Below are 24,919 nucleotides of genomic sequence, written 5' to 3'. Positions count from 1 at the left end.
AGTGCTACTTATGGACCACCCTGTACAGTATAATCATAAGGTGTAATAAAAAAAATAAAATAAATAAAATCTCACTGTGTGGATGAAAAGTTCACTTATGGATCAAGAGGTGGGCAAAACTTTCATTGTGTGGGTTGGGGTTAAGGTAATGAGATCGTCAAAAGTTTCATTGTACGGATTAGGATTTCACCTGCGTGTATTGATGTGTACAAACTTCTCGCGCCCTATTCATCAGTCTCCATCAATGTCGGCCTTGCAAATGATGATGGCAAATGCTTCACTTGCGGGTCATGAGGTGGACAAACTGCTCATACGCTATTTGTCCGTCTCCATCGATGTCGGCCTCACGAATGATGACGTCCACCTCATCCTGCGACAGTTTCTCCCCCATGGTCATCAGGACGTGCTTCAGCTCCGAGGCCGCGATGGTGCCATTTCCATCCTTGTCAAACACGCCAAATGCCTCCCTGATTTCTTCTGGGGACTCAGTCGGCGGAAAATCCCTACTCAGCACAGACTGTAAATAATAATAATAATAATAATAATAATTATAATAACTATCATCATCATCAACATCCAGACTTCTTTTCCCATCTACGGATGGGGTAAGGTAAGGTCCAGGGAGCAAGAAAAACCTAATAGATGGAGAAACTAACAATAAGTCTGCCCAGTTCCTGTACAAATGGGCCACACTCTCATTCACCCGCCATTCAAGCCCCCAGAATCTTAACTTCACCCTGCAGGCATAAACATCCATACTTACATGCTTTATACCACCAATCAGAGAGAGAATAAATAAATAAGTTCATTTCCGTCATTTTAGTTTTTGAAGACTCCAACACATTTGCATGCATTGGTCCTGGTCACCTAATAGCTGCTCTCCATGCTGCTCAATCTCTGGCAGCTTCCCTATTTAGTCCCTTAACCCCGAGGTCACACTCAGTGACCTCGTCCCAGGTCTTTTTTGGTCTACCTCTCACTACCCTACCCCCAACATTAACAAAACTTCTCACTTTCTGCACCCAATTATCATCCCCCATCCTCTCCAAATGCACAAACCATCTCAGTCTACCTCTCCTCATCACAACACCAATACACTCCAGTCCCATCCTACCTTTAAACTCTTCCATTGCAAACCTAGCCCCCCCAGGCCTTGCACTCAATGATGCACTGCACCACCCCTAATCATTGCCATTTCCGTACATTTGAGCCTGTGAATAAAATAAAAAGTATAAAGTACGACTGATTATTTACTTCTGTGACTTGCAAGGATAAAACAGCTATATGTACAGCAGATCTTCATTCTAAGTCCCATTTTTTTTTTATATTCCTTTTTTGCAGTTAATACTTTCACACTTCTGTGAATCATCTTAAAAAATAAAAAAAATGGCATTAGCTAAAATTAGATACATACAAACAGACGGACATTGGGGGCCTTACCATGAAAAGTTCAAGACTAATGGATCGAGGTGAACCGAGCTCTGAGATTAGGCCCTTGATCTCGGCATTGGTGGGGTTAATGCCCAGGGAGCGCAGGGCGTTTCCAAGGTCCTCGACAGGGATGCCACCTTTCCCACCAAAAACAGCAAAACACTCCTTGGCCTCGGCTATTTCATCAGGGGACATTCTTCGTGGCATGGTGGTGCTGGGGGGGGGAGAGGAGTGGAAGAAATAATAGTAATAAATTTTCCCATCTATAGATCCATTCCCCTCAATATTTAATTATAATTATTAATATTACTATTATTACTATTTTTATTACTGTACATCATCAGCATTTCCCCCTAAAACCATATCCATACCAAATGCTTGCTGACACGGTTGGTTGCAGGTGAAACTTCTACATCACTATAACCCAAGCAAGTGGCCCCACTGGACATGGGTGGGTGCGGGTGAGAACCTCTATGGGTTAGTGTGATGCAGAACTCCCACCTGCAAAAGGAAGCATTTGGTGTGGATGCAGCCAAAGATGGGGTGAGGTAGAATCCCTCTTTCCCAGTACAAAAAAGAACAAAATGAGAAACAAGTGAAAAAATACTGTGTTCATACATAGCTGTATCCAGCACTTTGGATGAAGGGAGGGGTGAAACCTAGTGGAATTACCACAACACTGAAGTCACACTGACTAACCAAATTTCTCAAAATTTATTACCAGATATCCTATTTTCATCAAAATGATTCTATGACAATGTTTATATAAGATATTTATTGCATATATTTTGGTAAATATCATTGTTCTTTTTTTATAAGCAGTCATTAGTCTGCTTCATGCCCCCCCCCAAAAAAAATCCATGCCTGATATACAGACAACTACTTCTAATACTAAACATAACCTACCATAGAGAGGACATTATGCTCCTGAGGATAGGCTGTGTGTAAACGAGGATGTAAATGAGATAAAAAAAACTTTCTCTGTTTTCTCTCCCAGTAACCTGGGGTGGGAAAAAGTGCAAGAGTCAAGGGGAGAAATGCCTAGAAACAACATGCAAAAACCCAACTACTTGTATACACATACATATCACCAAATACCAACAGCTTATAAAGTGACACAAGTCAATCTGGCAGTGACTTCGGGGTAGTTCTAAGGTTTAATGCACTTTATGGACTACATAGAGGAACAACTGATACTGAATTTAATGCCAACTGCACATTAGCACATTCCCACATACCTTTAGTAAATAAAGGTGTGCAAGTAAGATCCTTGGAAGTGATCAGGGGTGGAAAAAAAATGCGAATGTGAAGGGCAAGACGATTCAACGGAGAGGGTGTGTGTGAGTTAGGCAGACATGATATCTCTGAAATCAAGATAACACCTACACCACTCAGATAACAACCTTATCACTCAGGCAAGCTAGATGTGTTGTGGTTTATGCACAAAAATTCTGCTCTACAGTTAACTCTTTCACTGCTACTACTGTACTTCTCTCAGATGATAAAACCTGTCTGCTGTTTGCTAAAATAAAAGGCCTAGGTGTATTCTGGGGATGAAGAGGGAGCATATAATAAACACTGGACATTAGCTACAAATGATATCCAAAGTGTGACTGTACAGCAGTATGCAGGTTAACAAGTTACTGTATATTTATCTATCTGAATGACAGAAATATCCCCTTTGAAAAAAATAAAAATAAATAAATAAATAAACTTTTGGAAGCCTGCTCTACCTGAGGACATTTTTGATACTTTATTCTTGCTGTTACCAGACAATTATATGAAGTTTAAGAAGGCCCCCTAGCAGTGAAGGGGTTAATGAAGGTTATATCTAACCCCTCAAGTTCAAAAAGTCTGTCCTAAGCAGCATAAAATTTTGGCAATTCCAAGAAAAACATAAAAATGACATATTCAGGCTGAAGGAGTTAAAAGTGCTGAAATCAGTACAGATTACATCCATATCAAATGGAGTGGGATGATGACATGTATAATATATACGGAGATACTCTATACACTGTCCTTTACTCCATCGTTAAGTGGGAAAAGAGGTCCAAATTTTGATGATGATGATGATGATGATGATAATGATGATGATGATACTTCATACAACAAGTGCTTACCATCATAATCACCTAACATACCCTCATCACCACTATCATAATCATCATCATCATCATCACCATCATCACAACCCTAATTTCCATATAAGAGATGGGGTGTGATAAGATCCTGAAACAAAGAAAGGGTAAGTACAAAAGTGGGAGAACTATCAAAATCATGCCTGGTGAGATGGGCCACACAATCTCTCACACATCTTTCAAGCCATCCAATTTCTGGCTCCATCTCACAAGTCAACATATCTGTACATTTTTCAAAGATCACAATAAGATAAACTGCAGTACATGGACTCTTCAAAGTGAGAATGTAGGTAAACATTTATTCAATTAAACAAAGTAAGCTGCATGTACATCATATATACAGTACTGTACCACAGCTCACAAGATTTATGCAAATCAATCATAACAGTGCATGCAGTGGAAAAATACAGTCTGCTACTTATCAAATGGAAGCTAAAACACACCCATGATAAGCATAAACAGTACAATACAGTAAGTCCTTGATGTATGCCAGGGATGTGTTCCAGAATATCACAACTCATTTCATACAACCAGTAGTAGTTAGTAGCTGCAACCCAAGGCTCATCTGAATGTGAACTCAGTGAACTGCAAGTTGAAGTTGCCCTCCTCCTGCAGTCTACCATCCTCTTTTCAGGAAGACAGACTTGAGAGACATTTGTATAACCAGGCAACTCCACCATCCAGTTATATCAGTGCCACCACATGACAGAACCTCTCTCCAACATCTACATACAACCAGTGCTTTAACATATACATTTAGACACCACTGACACTGCTGGCATATGTAAGGTTCCTTCACCAAGTGGCAGATCTCAGTGTGTTGTGATCTCAAGCCATTCCCCACAATCAGTCCCTTAGTCCACAAGCATCAATGCAGGGCCTCACCCACAGTTTCCTCAGTCAGACTCTGGCCAGTCTTCCCTCCAGAATCACACCTCTGGCCCTCCTCAGCTAGCCATATTCCTCGCTCCTCTCAATACTTCCACACCATCTTAAACTACCACTCTGCCTACCTCTCTAATACTTATTATGCTAAATCTCTGTGATATCCTACTCATCAATCACTACTTTTTTCATTTCTATGCATTCCAAGTTGCATATTTGGCATCCTCCTATAGGCCAAGTCTCACTGCCATGTAGCATATCGGGAAAGATTTCTCACACATTTATTGCTCGCATAGCAATGACACTTTAATAAGGAAGTTTTCTATAACCCACTGTGGACCTTAAAAAAAAAAAAAAAAAAAGTAACATATAACAAGGACATACTGTATATGAAGATAATCAGTGTGATATCTGTATATAGTTACTGTACCAAAGTATGGTATATATATGAAAACTCTTCCCACCAGCCAACTCAGCATATAACAAGGTATAATCATTACCTGTACCAATACCAGTACAAAGTATAGATGTACTGTACTATAAAAACTATGGTCGTAAAATCCTTTAATATGGTGCGGTCTTTTTACAGTTTATTTTTCCTACATCCACATGATCTTATTCAACTTGGGAAAGATCTCTCACACTGAATAGATTAATGAAAGCTGTTATCTAACCCCTCTATAATTCATTCACTTTAATTTGGATGATGATGATGATGATGAAGATGATGATGATTGTCCTTTTGCTGCCAATTTCCCGTAGCTCAATGGCAGAATAAGATAATACTGTACTATGTATGAACATCCTTTTCATAATATCCTTCTGTGACTGGTACCATATTCCAGTGTCAATCTCTTGTTATGGCTCAGCATTCAAGATGGACAGATGGCACTTTTCCACCACATTAAAGTGAACATAGTTAAAATATTCTCTCCTGAGGTGAATAAAATTATCTGAAGGTAGCAACAATAAATTAAAAATACATCATCCGAGAGAACTGATTAACTTTTGCTGTACAATGATGAGTTCTAGTTTTACTCTTGCCATCACCAAGTAATTATATTCAGCTTGAAGGAGACCAGTCAAGTTAATCATCACCATTATCCAGACCTCCTCCCCAACAGTCAAGGAGTTATATATTTGAATCCAATGGTCTGCTGCAGGTATATGCAGTATTTAGTTTATTCTGACCACCTCCAGAAGATTTTTGCTCAATTTAGGAATGATCTCATGTTGTGAAGGGATTAATTGAGGCTATACTGAACCCCTCAACTTCAGAAACATTTCTTCTAAACTAATGTCATCTGGAAGCAGCAAGAATTAACTAAAAAGTATATCGCTGGAGTGAAATTGTTAATGGAGTCTGCTTCCAACCTGATCACTGCCTCTCTCCCAAGTTGAAAAAAAGGTCAGATAAAAAAAAATCTACATTCAATATCAGCACATATTTTTCATACAGTTTTATTCTTGTTGGCTTAAGAGTTCTGTTCTGCTTAGGAGATAGTCTTCAAATTAGGGAAAGCCCTAATTAGCCTCTTCAAAATACTTCATCCTCCCCATACCAAAATAAAAAGGTCTCATGGTGGCAAGCCTAAGTGAGTATGACATCATCATACTGAATGCATTAAGCTCCACCACTGTGATGTATATTTTTTTCGCTATTTCCAGGTTATTTTCCTTAGCCTGGGAGAGAGCTTTTATACTAGAGGGGTTAGATATAGCCCTTAACCATTTCAGTGTTGCTGGAGAGGGACACCATTGTGTGACAGCACTGAAAAGACTGGGTGGCACAGCTGTCTGGTCCATCAGTTGACTACCTATCCACCAAATGTAGAATGGTGGACTGCAAAAGAAAGGTAACTTCAACCTTCAGTCCTCTGGGAGCACATTCAGATGAGCCTGAGATTGCAACTACTACTATTACTACTACTACTACTTCTGCTACTATTACTACCAACCCTTTCAATACATACAGGCTCCTAAGCAGAATAAAATGACTTGGAGGAAGCTGGAATAAAAAAATAAAAAAACTCCCCATATTGCGGAGTTTAATCACTGACTCCAATGAATTCAGTTCATTCTTGTGGTAGCTGTAGCCCCAAGTTCATCTGAAAAAGTACACCTGGTGGACTGCATGCTGAAGCTGCCTTCATCCTGCAGTCCATCATCCTCTTTTGAGGGACAGGATGAGAGATGAGAGACATCTGTAAAACCAGGTAGTGAAGTTGCTCAGCTTAATCAGTGTCACCACATGAAGGCATCCCTCTACAGCACCTCTATACTTTATCCTTGTTGATACCAGGCAATTCTATTCATCAAAGGAAAGGCATATTGTGCTGAAGAGGCTTAGTAAAGCTAAAGCGAGCCCCTCCAGTTCAAAAAGTCTATCCTGAGCTAAATAAAATCACTAGGAGATGGCATGAACAAAATAAAAATCCATCACCAGGTTCAAGAGGGTATGTTTCAATGAGAGGGGGTAATACCAATACAGAATTCCCCTGACACACCTTGTAATCTTAGGGATGGGTGACAATAACTAAAACTTCATCCACCCATCATCATCCAATTCTTTACTACCCCATCAGGAGTGTAGGGACCTGGGCTGGGCTACTCAGTCCAAACATTTACCCCATTAAATCCAGGTGAACTCATTTTAAATTATTGTTGCTACTACAAGGTGATTTTTGTTCAATTTAGGAAGGGACTCTTGCACCAACTGGTTCTACTGACTTCTTGAATATGAGTGACATCTTCTTTCGTTCATTTTTCCTGCTACAAGACAATTAAATTCAACTTGGGATAGGCCTCTTATGTTGAAAGGGTTATGAAGGCTATATCAAACCCCTCAAGTATGAAAAGATTACCCTGAGTTGAATAAAATCATCAGTAGATGATGAGAGTATAAATGATAAAACTACACCAGGCTCAGCGGGTTAAGGCTGCATATAACCCATCATTCTATCCCACAGTGGGGAAAAGGGGCTGGATGATGATGATGAGATATAACACCCAGTTCAAAGTCAGCCATAAACTGAATAACACCATCTAGTTGCAGCAAGAATAAACTAAAATGGAGGCCATGCAGATTCAAAGGATCAAGGCAAGTGACCAGCTACTCATCCTCGTCAAAATATCTAAATACTGAATACTCAACCTATCCACACTGTCTTGGGAGGTTTTGTAATGCCTCTCGTTTTGTGATATACTTTGCACATTACATATTCATATTTTCTTCTAAGTTCTTTATGCCTATTTAATATCAACAAAGTTTCCATTAGCAACATACCCGATGATAATTAAGGATTAATATGCAAAATAAATCGCCAAGGAAGAGGTGCTATGAAGACTCCTATGCCAGCAAGAATACAACTCAATACCGTAACTATAACTCAGTGTTAGAAAAACATCCACCAGAGCATAAACGTTAAGCACAGGCCCAAGACGGTTCCAAGGATAAGAGAGTCACGTCGTTTACGGATGTTGATCTTCGTCATGAGGGAGTTGATGATTGGGAAACGGTTTGAGAGGTCGTTCACTTTGGTCTGTATCATTTTAAAGGCCTCACGCTGACTCTTGAGGTGGTCCCTGGTCTCCATGGCAATGGAGATCTGTTCATCCACCATCCCCTCAGAGTTCATTAAGTGTTCGCTCTCCTTGAGGTAGAGATCGCGGCGGGAGAGACCAGCTAATGTTTTGCTGTTGCCCCCTCGTCCACCTCCGAGAAGCTGTTCTCGTTCCTTTCTGGATATTATGGCACTGTTGGTGCGCTGGTATTCATGCTTGTAATCCTGAAAGAATACAGGCATGTCAAGAAGACTGGTTACTAACATCTATCACACTACACAATGGTGGAAAAATGGGCTGAGATGATGACGACAATGATCATAAATACGTAACAGAAATAACAAAAACAAAGATGATGATGATGAAAATGTGATGAGGATGACAAAAACAAATATGATGATGATATTATGGTTCTACTGGTGCACTGGTATTCTGCTTGCAATCCTGAAAGAACAGACATGTAATACAGAAAAGATATGAATTCTCTTATTGTCAGGACAATTCTAGCACAGTACTTGTGCATTATTTAGCTAATTGTATTCAACTGAGTGAATAATAGGAGGTTGAGAGTGTAAATAGTGTTACCATAACCCTCTCATGGTTGGCATAACTCCAATACTGTATTTCATTCCCACTAATGCCTGTTGCGATATACTAAATCAAATGCAAAAGGAATTTGTGTTCCAAAGCTTCCAATGCCACCTAGAATACAACCTCTTATGCTATAGTGTGGTGCTGATAACGACAAACATAATTTCCCGAGCGTAAACATAAACAGACCTGGAGAATGTCACGGTGGCGCTGGAGGGTGTGGATGGTGGCAACAGAGGAGCCATGGGAACAGTTGTTCATCTTCTCATTGATGTCTGTCAGGGTTGCTAGTAGCTGCTCTAACTCAACTGATATGGTCTCATACCTGTAAGAGGGTACAGATTTTATTACATATACACTACTCTGCTATTTAGGTGCTGGAGATGGGCACTTTCATGTGGTGCTACCGATATACTGTATACTAGACAGATTTACTGCCCAATCATACATATGTCCCTCATCTCCCTCACTATCCTCTAAGTGGTGGATGATGAGCTGCAGAGGGGTCAGCAGTCTCCTGCTTTCACATTCAGATTAGCCTGGGGTTGTAACTTCTAGTGCTACTACTAATACTAATACTACTGTATTTTAACTTTTGGCTTCAAAGATTTCTCCCTCTCTCCATTGTCTGATATATTAGTACCTTGAATTACATATAAAGTTGTCCATCTCAGCAAAGAGCCAAGATTGTTTTGATTTCAAACTCTTTTATATTTTTTTCCCCTTTTTAACAGAAATGACTCTTCCAAGGCAAGCTTTCTTCCTAACCTTAACATCCTTTAGTTCTACCCTTGGTGTCCTTTGATCCTAATCCTATCACAATATATATTTGTTAGGTATTAATGGGAATCACACAAACCAAACAGAACCTAACCTACCAGAAAACAAAAATGAATTATGGCAGCTCTCTTCTATGTAACTACTGGCCAGGAAGAATGCTTTCCCTTATCCCAAATTACGGACACAGACATATGCATTGATAATTTACTGGAAAGGCCATACTTTACAACAAGATTCCTATGTAAACCCTTACTTTGCACAATTCTACTGCAAGAAACTTAGAAAATGAATTCTAAAAATGCAGTGAACAATGAGGAATACAAAAAAGCTTGCTAGTAAACTATTTCAGCCCTTCTAAAACAAGTGTTTCTTTGTCAACATTCCAAGGCCAAACCTTGCTCTTCACAACAATTCTGCATCAATAAATTTGGAAAACGAACTGGGAAAAAATCATGAAAATATTTACGGTAGAAAGAAAAGACAACTAGCAAAGTATATACTGTATTTCTCCTGCTTTCAGTACATGTTAATATTCATTGCTGTTGAAACACTGGAGATCTTTGACTACAACATACACTCAACATGACTACTTAAATTCAGCACAAAGAAGGCTATTTCAGGACAATACGAAATCCCCCTATGCTACGTCACTTACATTTGGTCTCCGGAGAGCAAGGCCACCGTCTCACTGTTACTATTTGACACCGAGCTGCTTCCATAACTGGCTGCTATCTTACTAAAGGACACTAATTTTACGTCTATTTCACTTTCTAACTGTCTGGCCCGCTTTCTTAAATCCTCAAAGGACATTTTAACTTCTGCCTCCTCCGTTGTTGACATTTGCTACGGCTGTTTGTTTACCTATGTCGCTAACGGTGGTAGGACTGATACTTATTAGCATTATTTACAGATTTTTCTTCGATACCTGTATGTAAAGAGAAGAAAAAGTATGATATATATAAAACTAGCACTAGTACGAGTAATTTTATGACCAGCATTAGTGAAACTTTAGTATCATTATCACTTTTACGTGACTGGGACATAGGGACGTGAGATTACACGTTGCTGTCATAGAGATAAACAAGAAAATAGAGTAATGAAAGATTGTGAGAATATGAAGCATGAATGAAAGGTTAATAATTGATTATAATCTTGCATAATTAGATGTGATGATGGAAATGAAAGTAATTATTGGATCTAAGAGAATAGGAAAATAAGAAAAAAGGGTAAACAGGACAATCGAATGAGGAAAGAGGGAGGGATGGGAGAGAGAAAAAGAAGCGAAAAGGGGAGTGAGGGATATGAATGAGAGAGGAGGGGATGTAAAGGAAGGAGAGGGGGATGAAAAGAAGGAAGGAGAGAATGCGAGAGGGAGGGATGAGATGGAAAGAGAAATGGAGGGATGTAATGAACGGAGGGTGATAGGAAGGGAAGAGAAAGGGATGGGCTGGAAGGGGAAAGATGGAAAGGAAAAAGTGAGGGATGGGAAGGACTGAAGAACTGAAATATGAAAGGGTCGAGGGAAGACTGGAAAGGATGATGGGTGGGAGAGAGGGAGGGGTGTGAAGAAAATGGGGAGGCATGAAAATAGGACAAGGAGGGATGTGAAGAAGAGAGGAAAGGAAGCTTAAGGAAAAAGGTGGGGAGGACAGGGGGTGGGGGAAGCAGAGACAGGAGGTGTCGAGATGAGTAAAGTGATGACGAAATGCAAGCTGATGATGAATTCCGGGTTTAATGAAGGATAAAGGAAGAAATGGGTGAATCAAAGAGTAGGCTACATGTTCCTTTTTTTCTTTCTTGGCGAATCAAGAGGGTTGCAAGACTATCTAAGTGGTGCATCTTATCTTTCAGGAACAAAACTAGTGACGCATATGTCGAAGGACGCTGAAACGAGAGAGAGAGAGAGAGAGAGAGAGAGAGAGAGAGAGAGAGAGAGAGAGAAGCTTTTCTCCAAGGAAGTGTACTATACCATTTTTACTTTAATTTGACCTGAAACTGCCATCTCTCCGCCTTTAATGCTGAGTTGTAGCAACAGATCAACACTAGACTACGATACTATTCAAGAAGTGGGGAAAGAATGTAGAGCCGTAGTATAGTCTTATTCTGTCGCTCAGCTATGTGAAGTAAGCTGCTAAAGGACGAAGATTTGGGCCGAGTTAAAATGTAAAGAGTACAGATCTGGAAGGACACTCAGTAGGTATAAAGCCTTTTACACAGTCTTATCCTCTGACGTACTTGCACTAAAATCTGATAGTTTCATCTTTTGACTAACTTTTTTTTATTCCAACCCGGCCTAAAATCACCATCTCTATGCTGAAGGATGAGTTGCAGCAATAGATTAACATATGTCATGAAGAAGTGCTTTGGGAGGGATGAGGACAATAGAATTGTCTTTTTCTGCCACAGAGGTACAATACGTGAAATAAGCTGTAAAAGAACGAAACTCTGGGCCAAGTAGATTATGCACGTTTTTTTTTTTTTTTTTTTTTTTTTTTTTTTTTTTTTATTAAGTCTATGGGTTTCTGACACATGTGAGGTCTTTCTGAAGCTAAATACTGTGCAGTAGTTAGGTGGTAAGCTATTCAGATTAAAATAGATAATACATCATGGAGTAAAGAGGATGACTATGGCCCTGAGTCTACTAGCCAAGGCCATCGGCTTTTTGACAGTAAAGTACACGTAGATTACCTTGGAGTGGGCTCGAACATTCGACTGTCGCGGTTGATAGGGGATGACGCATCTTAACCTAAGAACTAGTAACTACTGAATAAATATCAGCAATGAAGACATATGCAATAATTTTTCTTTACACTATTATATAAAACTTTAATTTTAGCGAACAATCTCGTTGTAGGCGTTCAGTGGTGTTTAAAAAATGATGTAGCCTTAGTGCGAGATAGTGCAAGAAAGCAGCCAATCACAGCTCGCCAACTGTGTTTAGTGCCAGTGTGGCGGCCTGGGGACCAACACGAGCACTCACCTCTTTCATTACATTAACCTCTACGGATCAGGTAGCAGTTACGTTCACTCCACCAAGGTAAGTAATGGTATCCCACGATGTTGGGGTATTAATCTGAGTACTGTAACTTTACCTTTGTGGCTTGTGTACCGTAGAGTAATAGGGTATTGAATGACAAGGAACCCTGCCAAGGAACTTGCAATGTTGTACTTTTAGTTTTTGTTGCCAGTAGTGGAGAATTCTGACTACCTCGTTTCTTTCCCCTTGCGTTAACACTCTCAGGCTCCTGTAACCCAGACCAAGCTGAATACAATTGTCTGGTTTATGTTGGAATAGGAAACTAGGGTTGTTTATGCCATGAGAGGGCTAATGGTGGGAGTTAAACACAGGCTCCTAATTACCGAAGCGGGGATTTTGCGAGATCTTATTGAGAATTTCCTGCTTGGCCTAGTAACTGGCCTACGTGGGTGTTCAGAAGACAATCATATGGACTAAATGAGATGATATGCAAATGGGGTCAAAGGAGGGGTTAATTTGGAAGGCTTTCACTCAGTTCCACTCGATACTTGACAGCCAAGGCCTGTGTGTACTAGTAAACGATATCCTCACATTAACTGCTCCATGCCAAAAAGTCTGTGTAGATTTGAACAGATTAGTAGGCAGGTCTGGAGATTGGAAGAGTAAACTGATAAAATGTCAGGAGTTGAGTAAACTTTGTGCCTCCACAAAGTTTGGTAAATTGTCAAAATTTTCACCATTTTGAAGCTTAGCTTTCCCCTGGACATGAAATTAGAAAGCACAGGTACTGCCATACTTGTTAGAACAAATGGTAAACACTTTATTTGAGGCAGTAGAAGCACCTTACCAAATCAGTTCTTCCTGATAGTCTGTTATATTTTTCTTAATATTTTGGGGGTGGTAAATAAATGGTTCATGCGAAATTTGTTTCCCTTGTTGTTTTTAGCTATGTTCCGCTGTGTTAACTTGTTTGACTGGTTAGCTGTAATGGTGGAAGGACTGCCCTAACCGAAGTGTTTAAATCTAACCCAAGCTAGCTTAACTCTGTTTAATCTAACTTGACCAGGCATCCAGTTGGGAAACGAGTTCCACCTTCCAGCACGTTGTTAACAAAGAATCATAGGTATGGCATAGGGAATGTGATGATGATAAGTTGGAAATTTTTCAGCAGGAAAAAGTAATTTACCACCCTGAAAATAGTAAGAAAAATACAAAAAAACTGGAGGAATATGAGTGGAAGTCATAAGGTGCTTCTGCTTCCTCAAATAAAGCGTATGTTTACCAAATGAACTTAATCTAGTTATGATAGGACTAGGCAGCTCAGCTCAGTTATTTATTTATTTCAGATGAGTTGGCACACGGGAATGTTGGTACTGCTTATAAGCATTTATTCAGCAGCAGCAGCACTAAAGCCAGATGAATGTGAAGGTAAGCCTTAGGCTATTTCTTTGTAATTCATTGTTTGAATATCAGGACTGTATTTTTAGGGGCTTTGTTGTCTTTATAGCATTTTTTCTTTGTATTTAATGGTTATTATATCTGGTGTGCAATGATGCACTCTTGTTCCTGATATGTTAACCATTCATGATTTGTGACTGCACTTTAGACACCAGTTTTTCATTGTGCTTTATATAATTGTTAATTTATGAAAATTTTTCCAGCAAAAAACTTTTATAGCTTAAAACTTTAACATTTTGATAAGTCATAAGGGAGATTTTGTACGTAAAGTTAGCTTGTAAGAGGCCAGGTTGACCCCAAAAACCTAGATTGATTCCCTGTTTTAACTTCTGATATATGTTCACAGGAAGTGCAAAAAGAATGTAGATTGTTCCCATGGTTGTTGTTCTTGCAAAAATAGATGTAAGTTATGAGAGAAACTTTGGTGTTCTGTTTTGCAAGAAAGACAAGGCATTTTCACTCTTGTTCCTCTTGCAACAACAAATTAATGACATTAAATCATAAGTTTTTGTATCTGCTGTGCATATTTATAATGTAAAATGGCTTGAAGGCTTGTGTATTCAGATTCTGGGCTTCTTTTTCAGTGTGTGTCGGTGTCTTAACAAAGTTCTCAGAGTCCGTACCATCAGATGACAGATCAAACCCCAAATTTTTGGAAACCAGCTTTAAAGATTTTTGCAAGCAAGCGAAAGGTAAGTGAAAACATTAATTTTTTCAAACTGTATTGGCTTGAGAGTTTCCAGTGTTTCAGATAAACTGGACAGTAGAAAATATGCTAATAAAAATATATGATCTGAAAGAGAAGGCTTACGACAGGACAAGTTAGTGCTACAGAAACATTCATTTTTATTGATTTTCTAGAAGGCTTGAATGGGAACTCTGTCTGGCTTAAGAAAGTCTTATTTTTGCCCACCTGTGTACAGTCAGTCCCAAAAAAAAGGATCTGAATGTTTCCATCTCCACATTTGAAGCAGTGGATAAAGCATTTGAAAATAATCCCTGGTAACTTTTCATGAATATCTTTGCCTCCCATTTTTATGAGTATGCAATAAAGGAGTAATTTGTGCTACAGTTGAAAATCACAAAATCCAAGAAAAAAATACTTCTCTTGGGAAAAATGCAACAGTGCCCAGGCACCTCCAGTCAGACGCTTGGTCCCATGGAGCTCCCTCCCTTTCCGTTTTAAACAGAAGTATCAGATTATTAGCTAAGCATATTTACACTAGCAGTGGCACCATTTGTCTAAGCCTGGCTATTCCGCTGGTCACATATCTTTACATGTCACTTTGGCACTTAATACCTACTGTCCATATATATATATATATGAGGAAGCAGTCTCATTCAGAACAGGTGCAGTGGTTATAAGTGAGGGCATTTTTATGACATGAGTAGATCTTGTGGAAGATAATGAGTACTTTCACAGATTAGATAGCCAAACTATTCCCTGTTCCAGCCTTGGATCCAACTTACATGCCTGGTTACAACAGGCATGTAAGCCATATGGCCAAGACCTCCCACTGTATATAATGTAGTATTAGGTCAGAGTTTTTACAACATTGAAATTCAGAAATTATTACACTCAACCCCCTGCTATCGCGCGTTCAGCTATCACGCTTATCTGCTATCACGCACACATCAAATGCACAACCATACATGCTATCACACACCCCAAGACCGCTATCACGCGTCTAGTTTGAAGACAGGCTAAGCGAAACTTATTCACACGGCACTTCATACGAGGTTTGCAGAGGATACGATGGTTAATCGGAACGGTAACGTGGTAAAATTCCTGATTATAGCATGGGCATTTGGAATGCATCTGAACGGATTCCTGCCGAGGACACGATGGGCAAAACAGTGACCAAAACCCATTCGGCTCCAAAGAATATATCGTACTACAGCATTGAAATACTTATTAATATTGTATTTTAGAATAAATATCAATCGTTTTGAAACCCTTATAAAGAGTTAATATTTCGTATGCCGAAAAAACTGTGATGTCAATATAGTAATCACGTGTTTACAACTGAGACGGGGCTCTGACGACAGTGTGAGGATCGTGTGTGATAGCGTCCAAGTTTTGTCCCACTTAAATGTTCCTCAGCCATTCCTGATATAAGGTACCATGTAATACCCTCTTTAGCTGTGGACACTAAAGAAATGGAGACAGCCAAAGAGATCTGGCGGCGACTAAGCCACTCCTAAGCCTCGGAACCCATCAAACCACCCAAGCCGTAATCCTTATAAAAGCTTGATGGCTTTTTATGTTGTTTATTTATTCATTATACTGTTATTATTAATATAATAATGCTTTATTTCATGTTAGAGGAGAGATTGGCAGGAAATCGTAGGCATAAAGTGGTTAAAAGTTAGAAAAATGGGCCACCGAAAAACCAATTAGAAATTTTCCCATTGATTGTTCAGTTCAGCTATCGTGTATTCAGCTATCACACGCGTTTCCTGTGACCAATTAGGCGCGATAGCAGGGGGTTAAGTGTACAGTTATGTTTTTAATCTTCATATCTTGATAATCTGTTGCAGATCAGTAGAGTCGTTGAGTATTAGTCCTCCCACATCTCAAAAACTTTATATGAACTAGAGAATCTGATGCCATAGTAAGGTTGAATAACACCGGACAATCTTTACAGGTAAAGACAATCGTTTTTGCTATTACCTGGGTGGACTGGAAGAATCAGCTACAGGTATTCTTGGGGAGATGTCCAAGCCTATGTCCTGGGGAATGCCCGTGGAAAAAATCTGTGAGAAACTGAAGAAGAAGGATGCACAGATTTGTGAACTTAGATATGGTAAGTATCAGTATAATAAGGCATTTGCATTAAGTGTGTAACTTTTTTCACCCTAACTTGGCCTACATTTTTGCAATTTAGCAGATTACTTCATGTATCTCCATGGCAGAAATAGAATAATATTACAGTATGGGTTTAAACCCTTTCCCTTTTTCGTGGGGGGTGGGGGACTAGCATCATACTGTGTTTTACTGTTAATCTGTTGTCAAGGAAAAAGTTTGGATCCCCTCTCTTTGATAAAATGCTAGATGTGCCCACATTGTCTGATTTGATTCACATGGTAGGTGGGGGCACTCACCATCCACTTACTCAGTGTACAGTAGTGCTGCTCTCGGGTACCTGCCCTTTCCAGTGTTCCCTCCTTCTTTCTTCTTGTCTTTCTTTCCTTCATTCATTCCTCATCCTACTGTCTATGGGTGACTGCACAGAGTGACTAGGCAAATGGTTCCCTGTACACCAGGAAACCATTTACTATGCTTGATGGTAACCATATAACCAATTTATGGCGCCTGGTGGTTTAGTGGGTAATTAGGGCACTCCAGTCGGATTGAGCCAGTACAGGTTTATATCCAAGGGGTGGTTGGGGTTTATTGCTCATGTAATGCCACTCGGTTGAGTGAGGATGATCACTTATCTTAAATGTGAGGACCAACTTGCCTAGCCACAGGCTCCAATGCTCCTCTTGGGGCAACAATGGATTGGATGATGAATGAATGAATGAATGAATTTATCAGACTGACATGTGGCTGCAGGCATATCTGGACATGAACCAAGTGGAATGTAGGCTGAAGCTGTCTTCATGGAATTCACTTTTCTCCCTTCAGGGGATAGAGAGGGCATTTAGTGACATTTATATGACCAGCAATAGAGCTGCCTGGTTTTATTGGTATCCCTCCAGCACAATTTGACTACAGTGAATCCAGTTTTTGTGACTGACTTTCTTTTTGTCATTACAGAGAAGCAGATAGACTTAAACAATGTTGACCTGAAGAAGCTGAAGGTACGTGACCTGAAGAAAATCCTGAACGACTGGGACGAGACTTGTGACGACTGCCTGGAAAAGGGAGACTATATCAAAAGAATCGAGTCCTTGAAGCCAAAGTATATGAGACAGGAGCTGTAATGTGCATGTATATAGGTAACTTAAGGATGGAGTAATTTATTTATGTATCGGGCATTTTTTATATAAATTATTTGGTAATATTCAGTTTGAAGTCCAAGGGATATTTGGTACTTGTCTTATTCAGCAAATTGAGCCAAACTCTAGGTGGTACGGGAGGTATAATAGCACCTTTTCTTTGGCAGTTTGTTTTTAATACACCTTATCTTGTATGTTGATTATGATATGCCCGGTAGGTGTACTTTGCATCAGTAATATAAAAGTGGATATTGAGGTGTTAAGTGCAGAATAAGTTGCAGTGGGAATGAGGTGCTACAAAATCTCCAGAGCCACTTAGAATATAACCTATATTTTCGTATTTTCCTAGAAGTCATGACATCTCAGCGGAACTTACATAATATGGAATTGTGTCATTTGGTACAATGTGGAATGTCTAAAGTTGTAATCTCTTGAAAATTTAGTGTCAGTATTAAGATGGTTATTTATGAAGTTAGGAAATGAAATGTTTCTAGTAGCTTGTTATTATTTCATTGAACAAGTCAGCCCTTTCACTAGTGGATGTTTTTATCTATGGTTCTCTGACAGTTAATATCAACAGTATGTGGATTATTAGGTGTTCATTTTGTATTGCTAAAAAGTTAAAATTTGTTTACTTGTACTGTGATGAACTTTAAAGCAAATTAACCATAGTTTGTCCATTTTATGGTATCCATAAAGTTGGTAGCATTCACACTTAAGAAAGGGCTAGAGTAAGCACTGTTTATTTTTGGTGCAACTTAACTGCCTGTGATGGATGTCTGTTTGTCATTCACTAGCACAAAGTGAATAATAACAAAATGAGATTTATGAATATTGATAATAAACCCTTTTGTAAAATAGTTTCATTTACTTTCATTTATATTCAGTTTTCTTGTCCATGTGGTGTAGGCCTGATGGTTTAACCTCAGCACTCCACCTTACTCTGTTCTGTGCTAGCTGTAGTAATTCCTCAACATTGGAGATTGACACACATTACCTCTTTCCATGGCTACCTCTCCATCAAGTGTACTTCTCAACCACCTCACTGAGCTCCCCAGGTCCTTCCTTTAATATGTCCAAATTGTCTCAGTTGTCTTTTCTACTTCAATTTTGATTTCCACTTAGTCACCTTGATGCAATACAGTAATTTCTCATACCTTTATATAGAAAAATGTTCTAAAACTGGTGCTAAGCACACTCAGAACAGGGTAGGTTTTAGCAAGATGACTTTTTTTTTTTTTTTTTCCCCTAATGATGGGGTGAACAACAATTGAAATTTTACTGAAAGCTGCTTTGTTGGTAGTGGAACCATTACCCACAGTGAATCGTAATAACTGATAGCAGTATTTAAAATGCTTGGTCATGTGACCTCTCTCCCACTGGACACCGTAATGCTACACTTGGGAGGTTTTTTGTTCCTAGTCTCATCAGAACATGAACCATGTGGACTGCATGCTGAAGTTGGCATCCTGCAGTCCACCATTCTCCTTTCAGGGGTCAAGGAGTTAAGGGATATTACAAGAGGCAGTGGAGGTGCCCTTTTTTGTTGGTACCATTATGTGTAGGTGGCCTTCTCCAGCACTGAAATTTGTTAAAATACTAAATGGACTGGATGAATGAAACAAAGTATAGTGCTGTATATTTATTTGCTACCATTCATACCTTTACCCACATTCTGGTCAGTGAAGTGGATATTTGTGGTATGTATCACTGACATAGCTTTATAATGGGATGGCTAGCTTAGGAATCTCAAAACTTTGTTGTTGTAACACTTGCTGTAATTTACTCTGTTAGTAACTGTGTACATATTTAGAAGGGTGAAGGTATCTATTAATGCAAAGCTGCACAGCTCCTTCGGTCTAATGATATTCTTGCTGCCTCCAGACAATTCTATTCTGTTCAGGGGAGGTGGTGTTAATGGTAACAAGACTGCTGGTGTTGCTTGTAGTGGTTTGGGTATTTGTTTCATCTCTGATGGCTGTGGTGATGAAGTTGGCAAAAGAGGTACAAAAGATGAAAAAAGAGGTGGTGGTTGCTGGGAAAATACTGGAGGTGAAGGTGGTGATGGTGATACAGTACTGGGAGTGTTGGTAACTATGGTACTACTGGGAAAAGATAGTGATGAAGATGGGTGTAGGCAGAAATTATGTTGCTGCTGTGACGGTGGTAAGGATGGTGACTTACTTTATGGTTTATGGGTACTGTACATCGATCTGGTGGTGTTGGTGGTAAGGGAATGTGTTGGCTCATGGTTTATGGATACAGTATTTAAAACTAATACCGGTTGTAAATGTAGAAAAAATATACAAACAAGAAAATTAAAAATACTGTCAGATGGAGAGGAAGAAATGTGAAACCCAAATGTGGCATTTAAACACACAAACATACATATCTACACTTGATCATATATTTCTACAACAGGGTTTGTCATTTATATTGTTTGTAAAGATGTTGTGTTGTATCTGGCTCAAAGCTGTTGCACAATATGGTTATACACAAGATGGTGATTGCTTGATGGTACTCTTCTAAGATGGTTTAGATGATGCTTCAACTTGTTCACTTAATTCTGCTCATAGGATATAATTTTGGTGGTGATGGTGATTTACTGCAATCCAGTAATGCTGCTCTTAAGATGTTAATTATGGTGCTGATGGTGCTTTGTTGTTATAAAAGCATTGGCATATGTGACAGCTCTAAACCTTATCACACAACACTTACATGTTTTCAACTTTTCATTCATAAAGTGGTAGTAGAAGAACTTGTCTATTGAGTCTCCACTGCCAGGATTCATCATATCATAGTCTTGATCTCCCTGAGTCTGAATATTGTCCTTTTTACTTTATTCCTGCTGCTACCAGATGATTGTATTACACTTAGGTAAGGCATGTCATACAGAAGGGGTTTGCTAAGGTTAGGTGCTGCAGAGAGATGCCTACACATCATGGCACTGATAAGGCAAGGTGGCTCCACTGCCTGGTTATACATATGTCCCTCACCTATTTCCCAGTCCCCTACAAGGAGGATGGTGGACTGCAGAAGGGAGATTTGAACCTGCAGTCCACTGGGTGCATGTTTCAGATGAGCCTGGGGAACTGTACTACTAAGGCCACATGTAACCCCTCAAATTCAAAAAGTTTTTCCTAAGCTGAATGAACTAGTCAAATGGGAAAAATATAGTCCCTCCAAGGCTCAGTTTAATAATGATCATCTCAGGTTTGAGTCTTACAGGGTTAGCTTATTGAGTTACAATAGTCTTTCTGAACTGGAGGGGTTAGATATAGCCTTGATGAGCCCCTTCAATATGAGAAGCCTTTTCATTTGAACTGGAAGGGTTAGACAGAGCCTTAATATACCCTTTAATAGAAGAGGCCTTTCATAAGTTGAAAATAATGTGGAAGCAAGAGAATAAATTTAAAAAGGACGTAACCCTAGTTCAAGGAATTAGAAAGTATGAGGGTTGAGGGATGGGCTTGTGCAATATTCTTATCAACTTTGGAGGTTGTGTGGCATCTCTTTCTTAGTTAATTATTTTGTCTATTGCAGCCTGCTACATGTATTCTTGTATATGTTATTTATGCAATATTATATTGATGTTGATTATAAGAATAACATAGTACAAGAATATAGCAAAGGACAGTTTTTCCCAAAGTCTGGGATGTGTGCAAGACAATGCTACTTCTAATAATGCATTTATCTTTACGAGAAACATGCTTCTGGATTATGACTAAGAGGCCGAAAGCAAAACATGTACTAATTTCTCTTTGTAAAGCAACTTCAAGTGAAAAGTAGGTATGATTTCTTCAGCAACTTAATACAGTGAAGATACAAACCACTTTCAGCAAGGACAAATGGTATCAGATACAGAAATAAGTTGGTAAGGAAGAGAGACTAGGGGATCTCCTTAGTTGATAAGAATACGAGTCTTTCGGCAATGCCATTACTTAAGGAATGGGACACTATCATATGGTGCATCCTCCATAAAGTTGGCTATCTCCTGTGCCAAGACTGTGCCCTCCTCCACATCGGTACATGGTCGGCACATGCAGTCAATTGGTGCACGAGTCTGGATCTGTTAGGGAGAAGGGTGGAGTGCTGAAATGCTTACAGAGGTATCTCCTTCCATACCTATAATCTATATATCTAGCTATCTTTAGACAGACGCCTTAATTCCATAAGGGGTGGCCACAAACAAATTGCCTTCACATTGCCCTGTCATCTGCCATTTGTCTGCCCTCCCTCCAGCTCACATTGCCTTCTCTCATATCTCCTCTCCACCTCATCCTTGGCCCTCCCTCTCACTTTCCCCCTTCACTTCACTCATACATTCCTAGTTAGTCTCTCATTCTCCATCCTCTCCACATGGCCAAACCATCTCATAGTAGTTCCCTTAACATTTAAAATCACATCCTCATCAATACCACATTGGTCATTTACCCATACACATGACATATATGGGTATATGTACAGTATAACCAGGAACAAAATTTCGTCTCTTTTTCTGTGCCTCCCTTCCCTCTGCTAGCTAATATTCCACAGCTGAGAGAAACCTGGTATATTTCTCTGCCCATAGATGATATTCTCACATAATGTGTCTGGAGAAGTGTGTGAGTAGATGCAGTGAAATTGGCGAACTTTTGTCCCTGACCCGATACGCAATTGGTGGAAAATGAAAAACAAAACCCATTTCTCTTTAGAGGTCTCCCAGACTGAACAGGCTGGCAGGAGCAAAAATGAAGTATATAATGAGAACAACCAGTCAAAGGTCAAGGTCGGTCACAAGAAAAGGTCAGTTATCAAGGTCAATGAGTTTTTGTCTGCTGTGAACCAAAATTGGTGGAAGATTTAAGATTTAGACACAAATGAAGTTATTCGATTTTCAGTCAAGGTCAGTGGGCAAAGTCAGATATTCAGCCCTTGGACCAGATGGTGGGGGCAGGTGTTGCACTCTCATAAGGCTCTTCTTTTTTTTATTATTATTGCTATCCATACGATTTTATGCAGCCTAGGAAAGACATTCTGAACAGAGCTTAGATATAACCTTCATTAACCCTTTCACTACAATAGGTCTACTTGAAGATGAATCAGATCATTAGCAGTGGTGTTGTGGAGGGGGTGCTAACAGTGACGTAGCCAGGTTTCGATGAAGGGGAGGGCGAGGTGGGGCCAAGTCCTGTTTTTGAAGGGACACATTACAACACATCGCCCACACATTAAACAATCCAAAATTTAAAATCTGGGGCCGGTGGAGGGGCTAAGGGTCTGGTTGGGGAGGTCCCGGTCTCCGAAGTCTCCTGTGCCTACACCACTGCCACTCCTTCTGTGATTACTACATCTGACTGTAGACAGATAGATAAAGAGAGATATAGGTAGATTGACAGATAGGGAAATAGAAAGACGTGTACTGATCCTTATGACCAGAAGTGTGCATACAATAGTTCTGAACCAAACTGCTAACCTCTCTTTCCTTTGGTTCCCCTGGATGTGCATCAGGACAGCTGAGCTTGACTGAAGTTTCTCGTTCCCCAGATTCTTGACAACACATGCACGAGCGTTCAGTCTGCCACAGTTTGCTGCCAGACACCTGCAAGTAGACACTGTTATAACGCATTTTATTTCATCATAAAAATCTCTGGCCTCTTTTAGCTCAATTCATGGTTAAATCTATTCTTCCTAATTTCTTCTGCTCAGTTGATGGCCAAGTGTAGTCACCTTCGTGGGTCTGTTTGACTCATAACCACTGAGACTCCTTGCGCCTCATAAAGAGGGCTCCTTGAATTTCGTGCAACCACACCACTGTATTCAAGTTGTGGAAGTGGCCCAGTTCCGTCAGGTAGAAACATACTGGCTATACTGAGCCCATTCTTACATGCAGTCCTTGACCACACCCCACCAATGCATTTCTGTACACTCACACACACACACACACACACACACACACACGGTTCTCTTGCCAACATTAACTCTGTGTAGGCCCCAGACTCTCCTTTCACTTCTTGAATTTCTCGTAAGTCCACCCAATGTTATCTGCTATCAGTATCAAATCTCCATACAACTGCATAAAACCGACTCTTGGACGAACAGGGATAAAAATTCCCCTGACGTTTCACCTCTTTTCATTTTTCTCTGCTTGCTAATGTTCCTGTGCTGAGAGAGACCTGGTATATTTCTCTGCCCATAGATACAAAAGTTCGTCTAATATTTCACCTCTTCTGCTTTTTATTTTCTCAGGTTAGTCATTCTAATATGACTAACCTGAGAGGCTTGGTATATTTCTCTGTCCATAGATACAAAATTAGTTTCATCTCTTCTTTGTTTATGATTTTTTTCACTGATGGTCGATATTCCCAAGCTGAGAGATGCTTGGTTTGTTTCTCTGTCCATAGGTGATTCTCTTTTGATATGGTGCTTCAGGGAGGAAAGTGACGGACATGCCCTAATGTTTCACTTCCCACTTTCCTCAACATTCTAGCAACTAAAACAACACAGTTAAGCATGGCAAGTGGGACAAATATAGCAACTAAACAATATGGCAACTCGGACAAGACCATGACAACTGAAACAGCATTATGGCAACTAAAAACAGCACTATGGCCACTAAAATAACACTATGGCCACTAAAATAACACTGTGGCAACTAAAACGGCACTATGGGAACTAAAAGAACACTACGGCAACTACAACAACACCATGGCAACTTAAAATCTCACCTGGACGTAGGAAGTGCATCGGCCCTGACAAGCATAGGAAGGGAAGAGCTTGGCCGTGCAACCAGGGTAGTGCAGCATGTGTACGACGCGCGTGAGGGAACATTCATCCGCCCACGCCACACCTAGGCCCACACCCACGCCCACCACCACCACCCACGCCCAGGAAAGCCTGCCCATGCTCCTCAGATGTCCACCCATACCACTAAAAACTCCCGCCCGTTCAAGTGAGTGGTTCCGATTTCGGCGCTCCAATTGGGAAAATTTAAATTACAGGTGATATGAGTCTAGTACGAATATTTTGATGTAAGAAGGTGAGTTTAGGGTGAGAAAAGTATGTTTGTCGGGGGAAAAGGGTGAGTTTGTGAGCTGAAAGGGACGAATTTCTCAGAGATATGTGGGATAGGGTGCGTGTGAGTTTGAGAGAGAGTGTGCGTGAGTGTGTG

General features: G+C 39.9%; 4 protein-coding genes across 4 annotated transcripts; 1 reads left to right on the top strand and 3 right to left on the bottom strand.

Annotated features, from left to right (window-relative positions):
- Positions 1–166: 166 nt before the first annotated feature.
- Positions 167–2,770, bottom strand: LOC145398605 (calmodulin-like). The gene is made up of 3 exons (XM_080271413.1): positions 2,670–2,770; positions 1,441–1,645; positions 167–517 (listed from the first exon to the last, which is right to left on the bottom strand). Exons 2-3 carry the CDS (start codon positions 1,636–1,638, stop codon positions 278–280), a joined length of 438 nt encoding a protein of 145 aa, XP_080127539.1. The 5' UTR covers positions 1,639–1,645; positions 2,670–2,770; the 3' UTR covers positions 167–277.
- Positions 2,771–6,408: 3,638 nt separating this feature from the next.
- Gos28 (golgi SNAP receptor complex member Gos28) lies at positions 6,409–10,229 on the bottom strand. The gene is made up of 3 exons (XM_080271548.1): positions 10,045–10,229; positions 8,799–8,934; positions 6,409–8,242 (listed from the first exon to the last, which is right to left on the bottom strand). The coding sequence occupies exons 1-3, from the start codon at positions 10,227–10,229 to the stop codon at positions 7,850–7,852; spliced, it is 714 nt and encodes a 237-aa protein (XP_080127674.1). The 3' UTR covers positions 6,409–7,849.
- A 2,116-nt stretch (positions 10,230–12,345) lies between these two features.
- On the top strand, positions 12,346–18,629 carry Manf (mesencephalic astrocyte-derived neurotrophic factor). Its single transcript, XM_080271549.1, has 5 exons — positions 12,346–12,426; positions 13,713–13,794; positions 14,409–14,516; positions 16,473–16,631; positions 17,588–18,629. The coding sequence occupies exons 2-5, from the start codon at positions 13,713–13,715 to the stop codon at positions 17,752–17,754; spliced, it is 516 nt and encodes a 171-aa protein (XP_080127675.1). The 5' UTR covers positions 12,346–12,426; the 3' UTR covers positions 17,755–18,629.
- A 2,989-nt stretch (positions 18,630–21,618) lies between these two features.
- Positions 21,619–24,653, bottom strand: Burs (Cuticle-tanning hormone bursicon). The gene is made up of 3 exons (XM_080271412.1): positions 24,477–24,653; positions 23,225–23,350; positions 21,619–21,838 (listed from the first exon to the last, which is right to left on the bottom strand). The coding sequence occupies exons 1-3, from the start codon at positions 24,651–24,653 to the stop codon at positions 21,707–21,709; spliced, it is 435 nt and encodes a 144-aa protein (XP_080127538.1). The 3' UTR covers positions 21,619–21,706.
- Between the last annotated feature and the right edge of the window lie 266 nt (positions 24,654–24,919).

The sequence above is a fragment of the Coenobita brevimanus genome, chromosome 46, assembly GCF_032717465.1.
Source record: "Coenobita brevimanus isolate Jiangsu-jjx chromosome 46, ASM3271746v2, whole genome shotgun sequence".
NCBI lineage: Eukaryota > Metazoa > Arthropoda > Malacostraca > Decapoda > Coenobitidae > Coenobita > Coenobita brevimanus.
This window is presented reverse-complemented; position numbering and strand designations above follow the sequence as displayed.

Excerpts from the sequence above, each read along its gene's own strand:
- LOC145398605 (XM_080271413.1), bottom strand. The coding sequence starts at position 1,638 with ATGCCACGAAGAATGTCCCCTGATGAAATAGCCGAGGCCAAGGAGTGT. Across the intron at positions 518-1,440 it reads TTAGTCTTGAACTTTTCATG|TCTGTGCTGAGTAGGGATTT; the intron begins GTAAGGCCCCCA and ends TATTATTTACAG.
- Gos28 (XM_080271548.1), bottom strand. The coding sequence starts at position 10,229 with ATGTCAACAACGGAGGAGGCAGAAGTTAAAATGTCCTTTGAGGATTTA. Across the intron at positions 8,935-10,044 it reads TTGCTCTCCGGAGACCAAAT|GTATGAGACCATATCAGTTG; the intron begins GTAAGTGACGTA and ends ACCCTCTTACAG. Across the intron at positions 8,243-8,798 it reads GCCACCGTGACATTCTCCAG|GATTACAAGCATGAATACCA; the intron begins GTCTGTTTATGT and ends GTATTCTTTCAG.
- Manf (XM_080271549.1), top strand. The coding sequence starts at position 13,713 with ATGAGTTGGCACACGGGAATGTTGGTACTGCTTATAAGCATTTATTCA. Across the intron at positions 13,795-14,408 it reads AAAGCCAGATGAATGTGAAG|TGTGTGTCGGTGTCTTAACA; the intron begins GTAAGCCTTAGG and ends CTTCTTTTTCAG. Across the intron at positions 16,632-17,587 it reads GATTTGTGAACTTAGATATG|AGAAGCAGATAGACTTAAAC; the intron begins GTAAGTATCAGT and ends TTGTCATTACAG.
- Burs (XM_080271412.1), bottom strand. The coding sequence starts at position 24,653 with ATGGGCAGGCTTTCCTGGGCGTGGGTGGTGGTGGTGGGCGTGGGTGTG. Across the intron at positions 23,351-24,476 it reads GATGCACTTCCTACGTCCAG|GTGTCTGGCAGCAAACTGTG; the intron begins GTGAGATTTTAA and ends GTCTACTTGCAG. Across the intron at positions 21,839-23,224 it reads GGGAACCAAAGGAAAGAGAG|ATCCAGACTCGTGCACCAAT; the intron begins GTTAGCAGTTTG and ends TCTCCCTAACAG.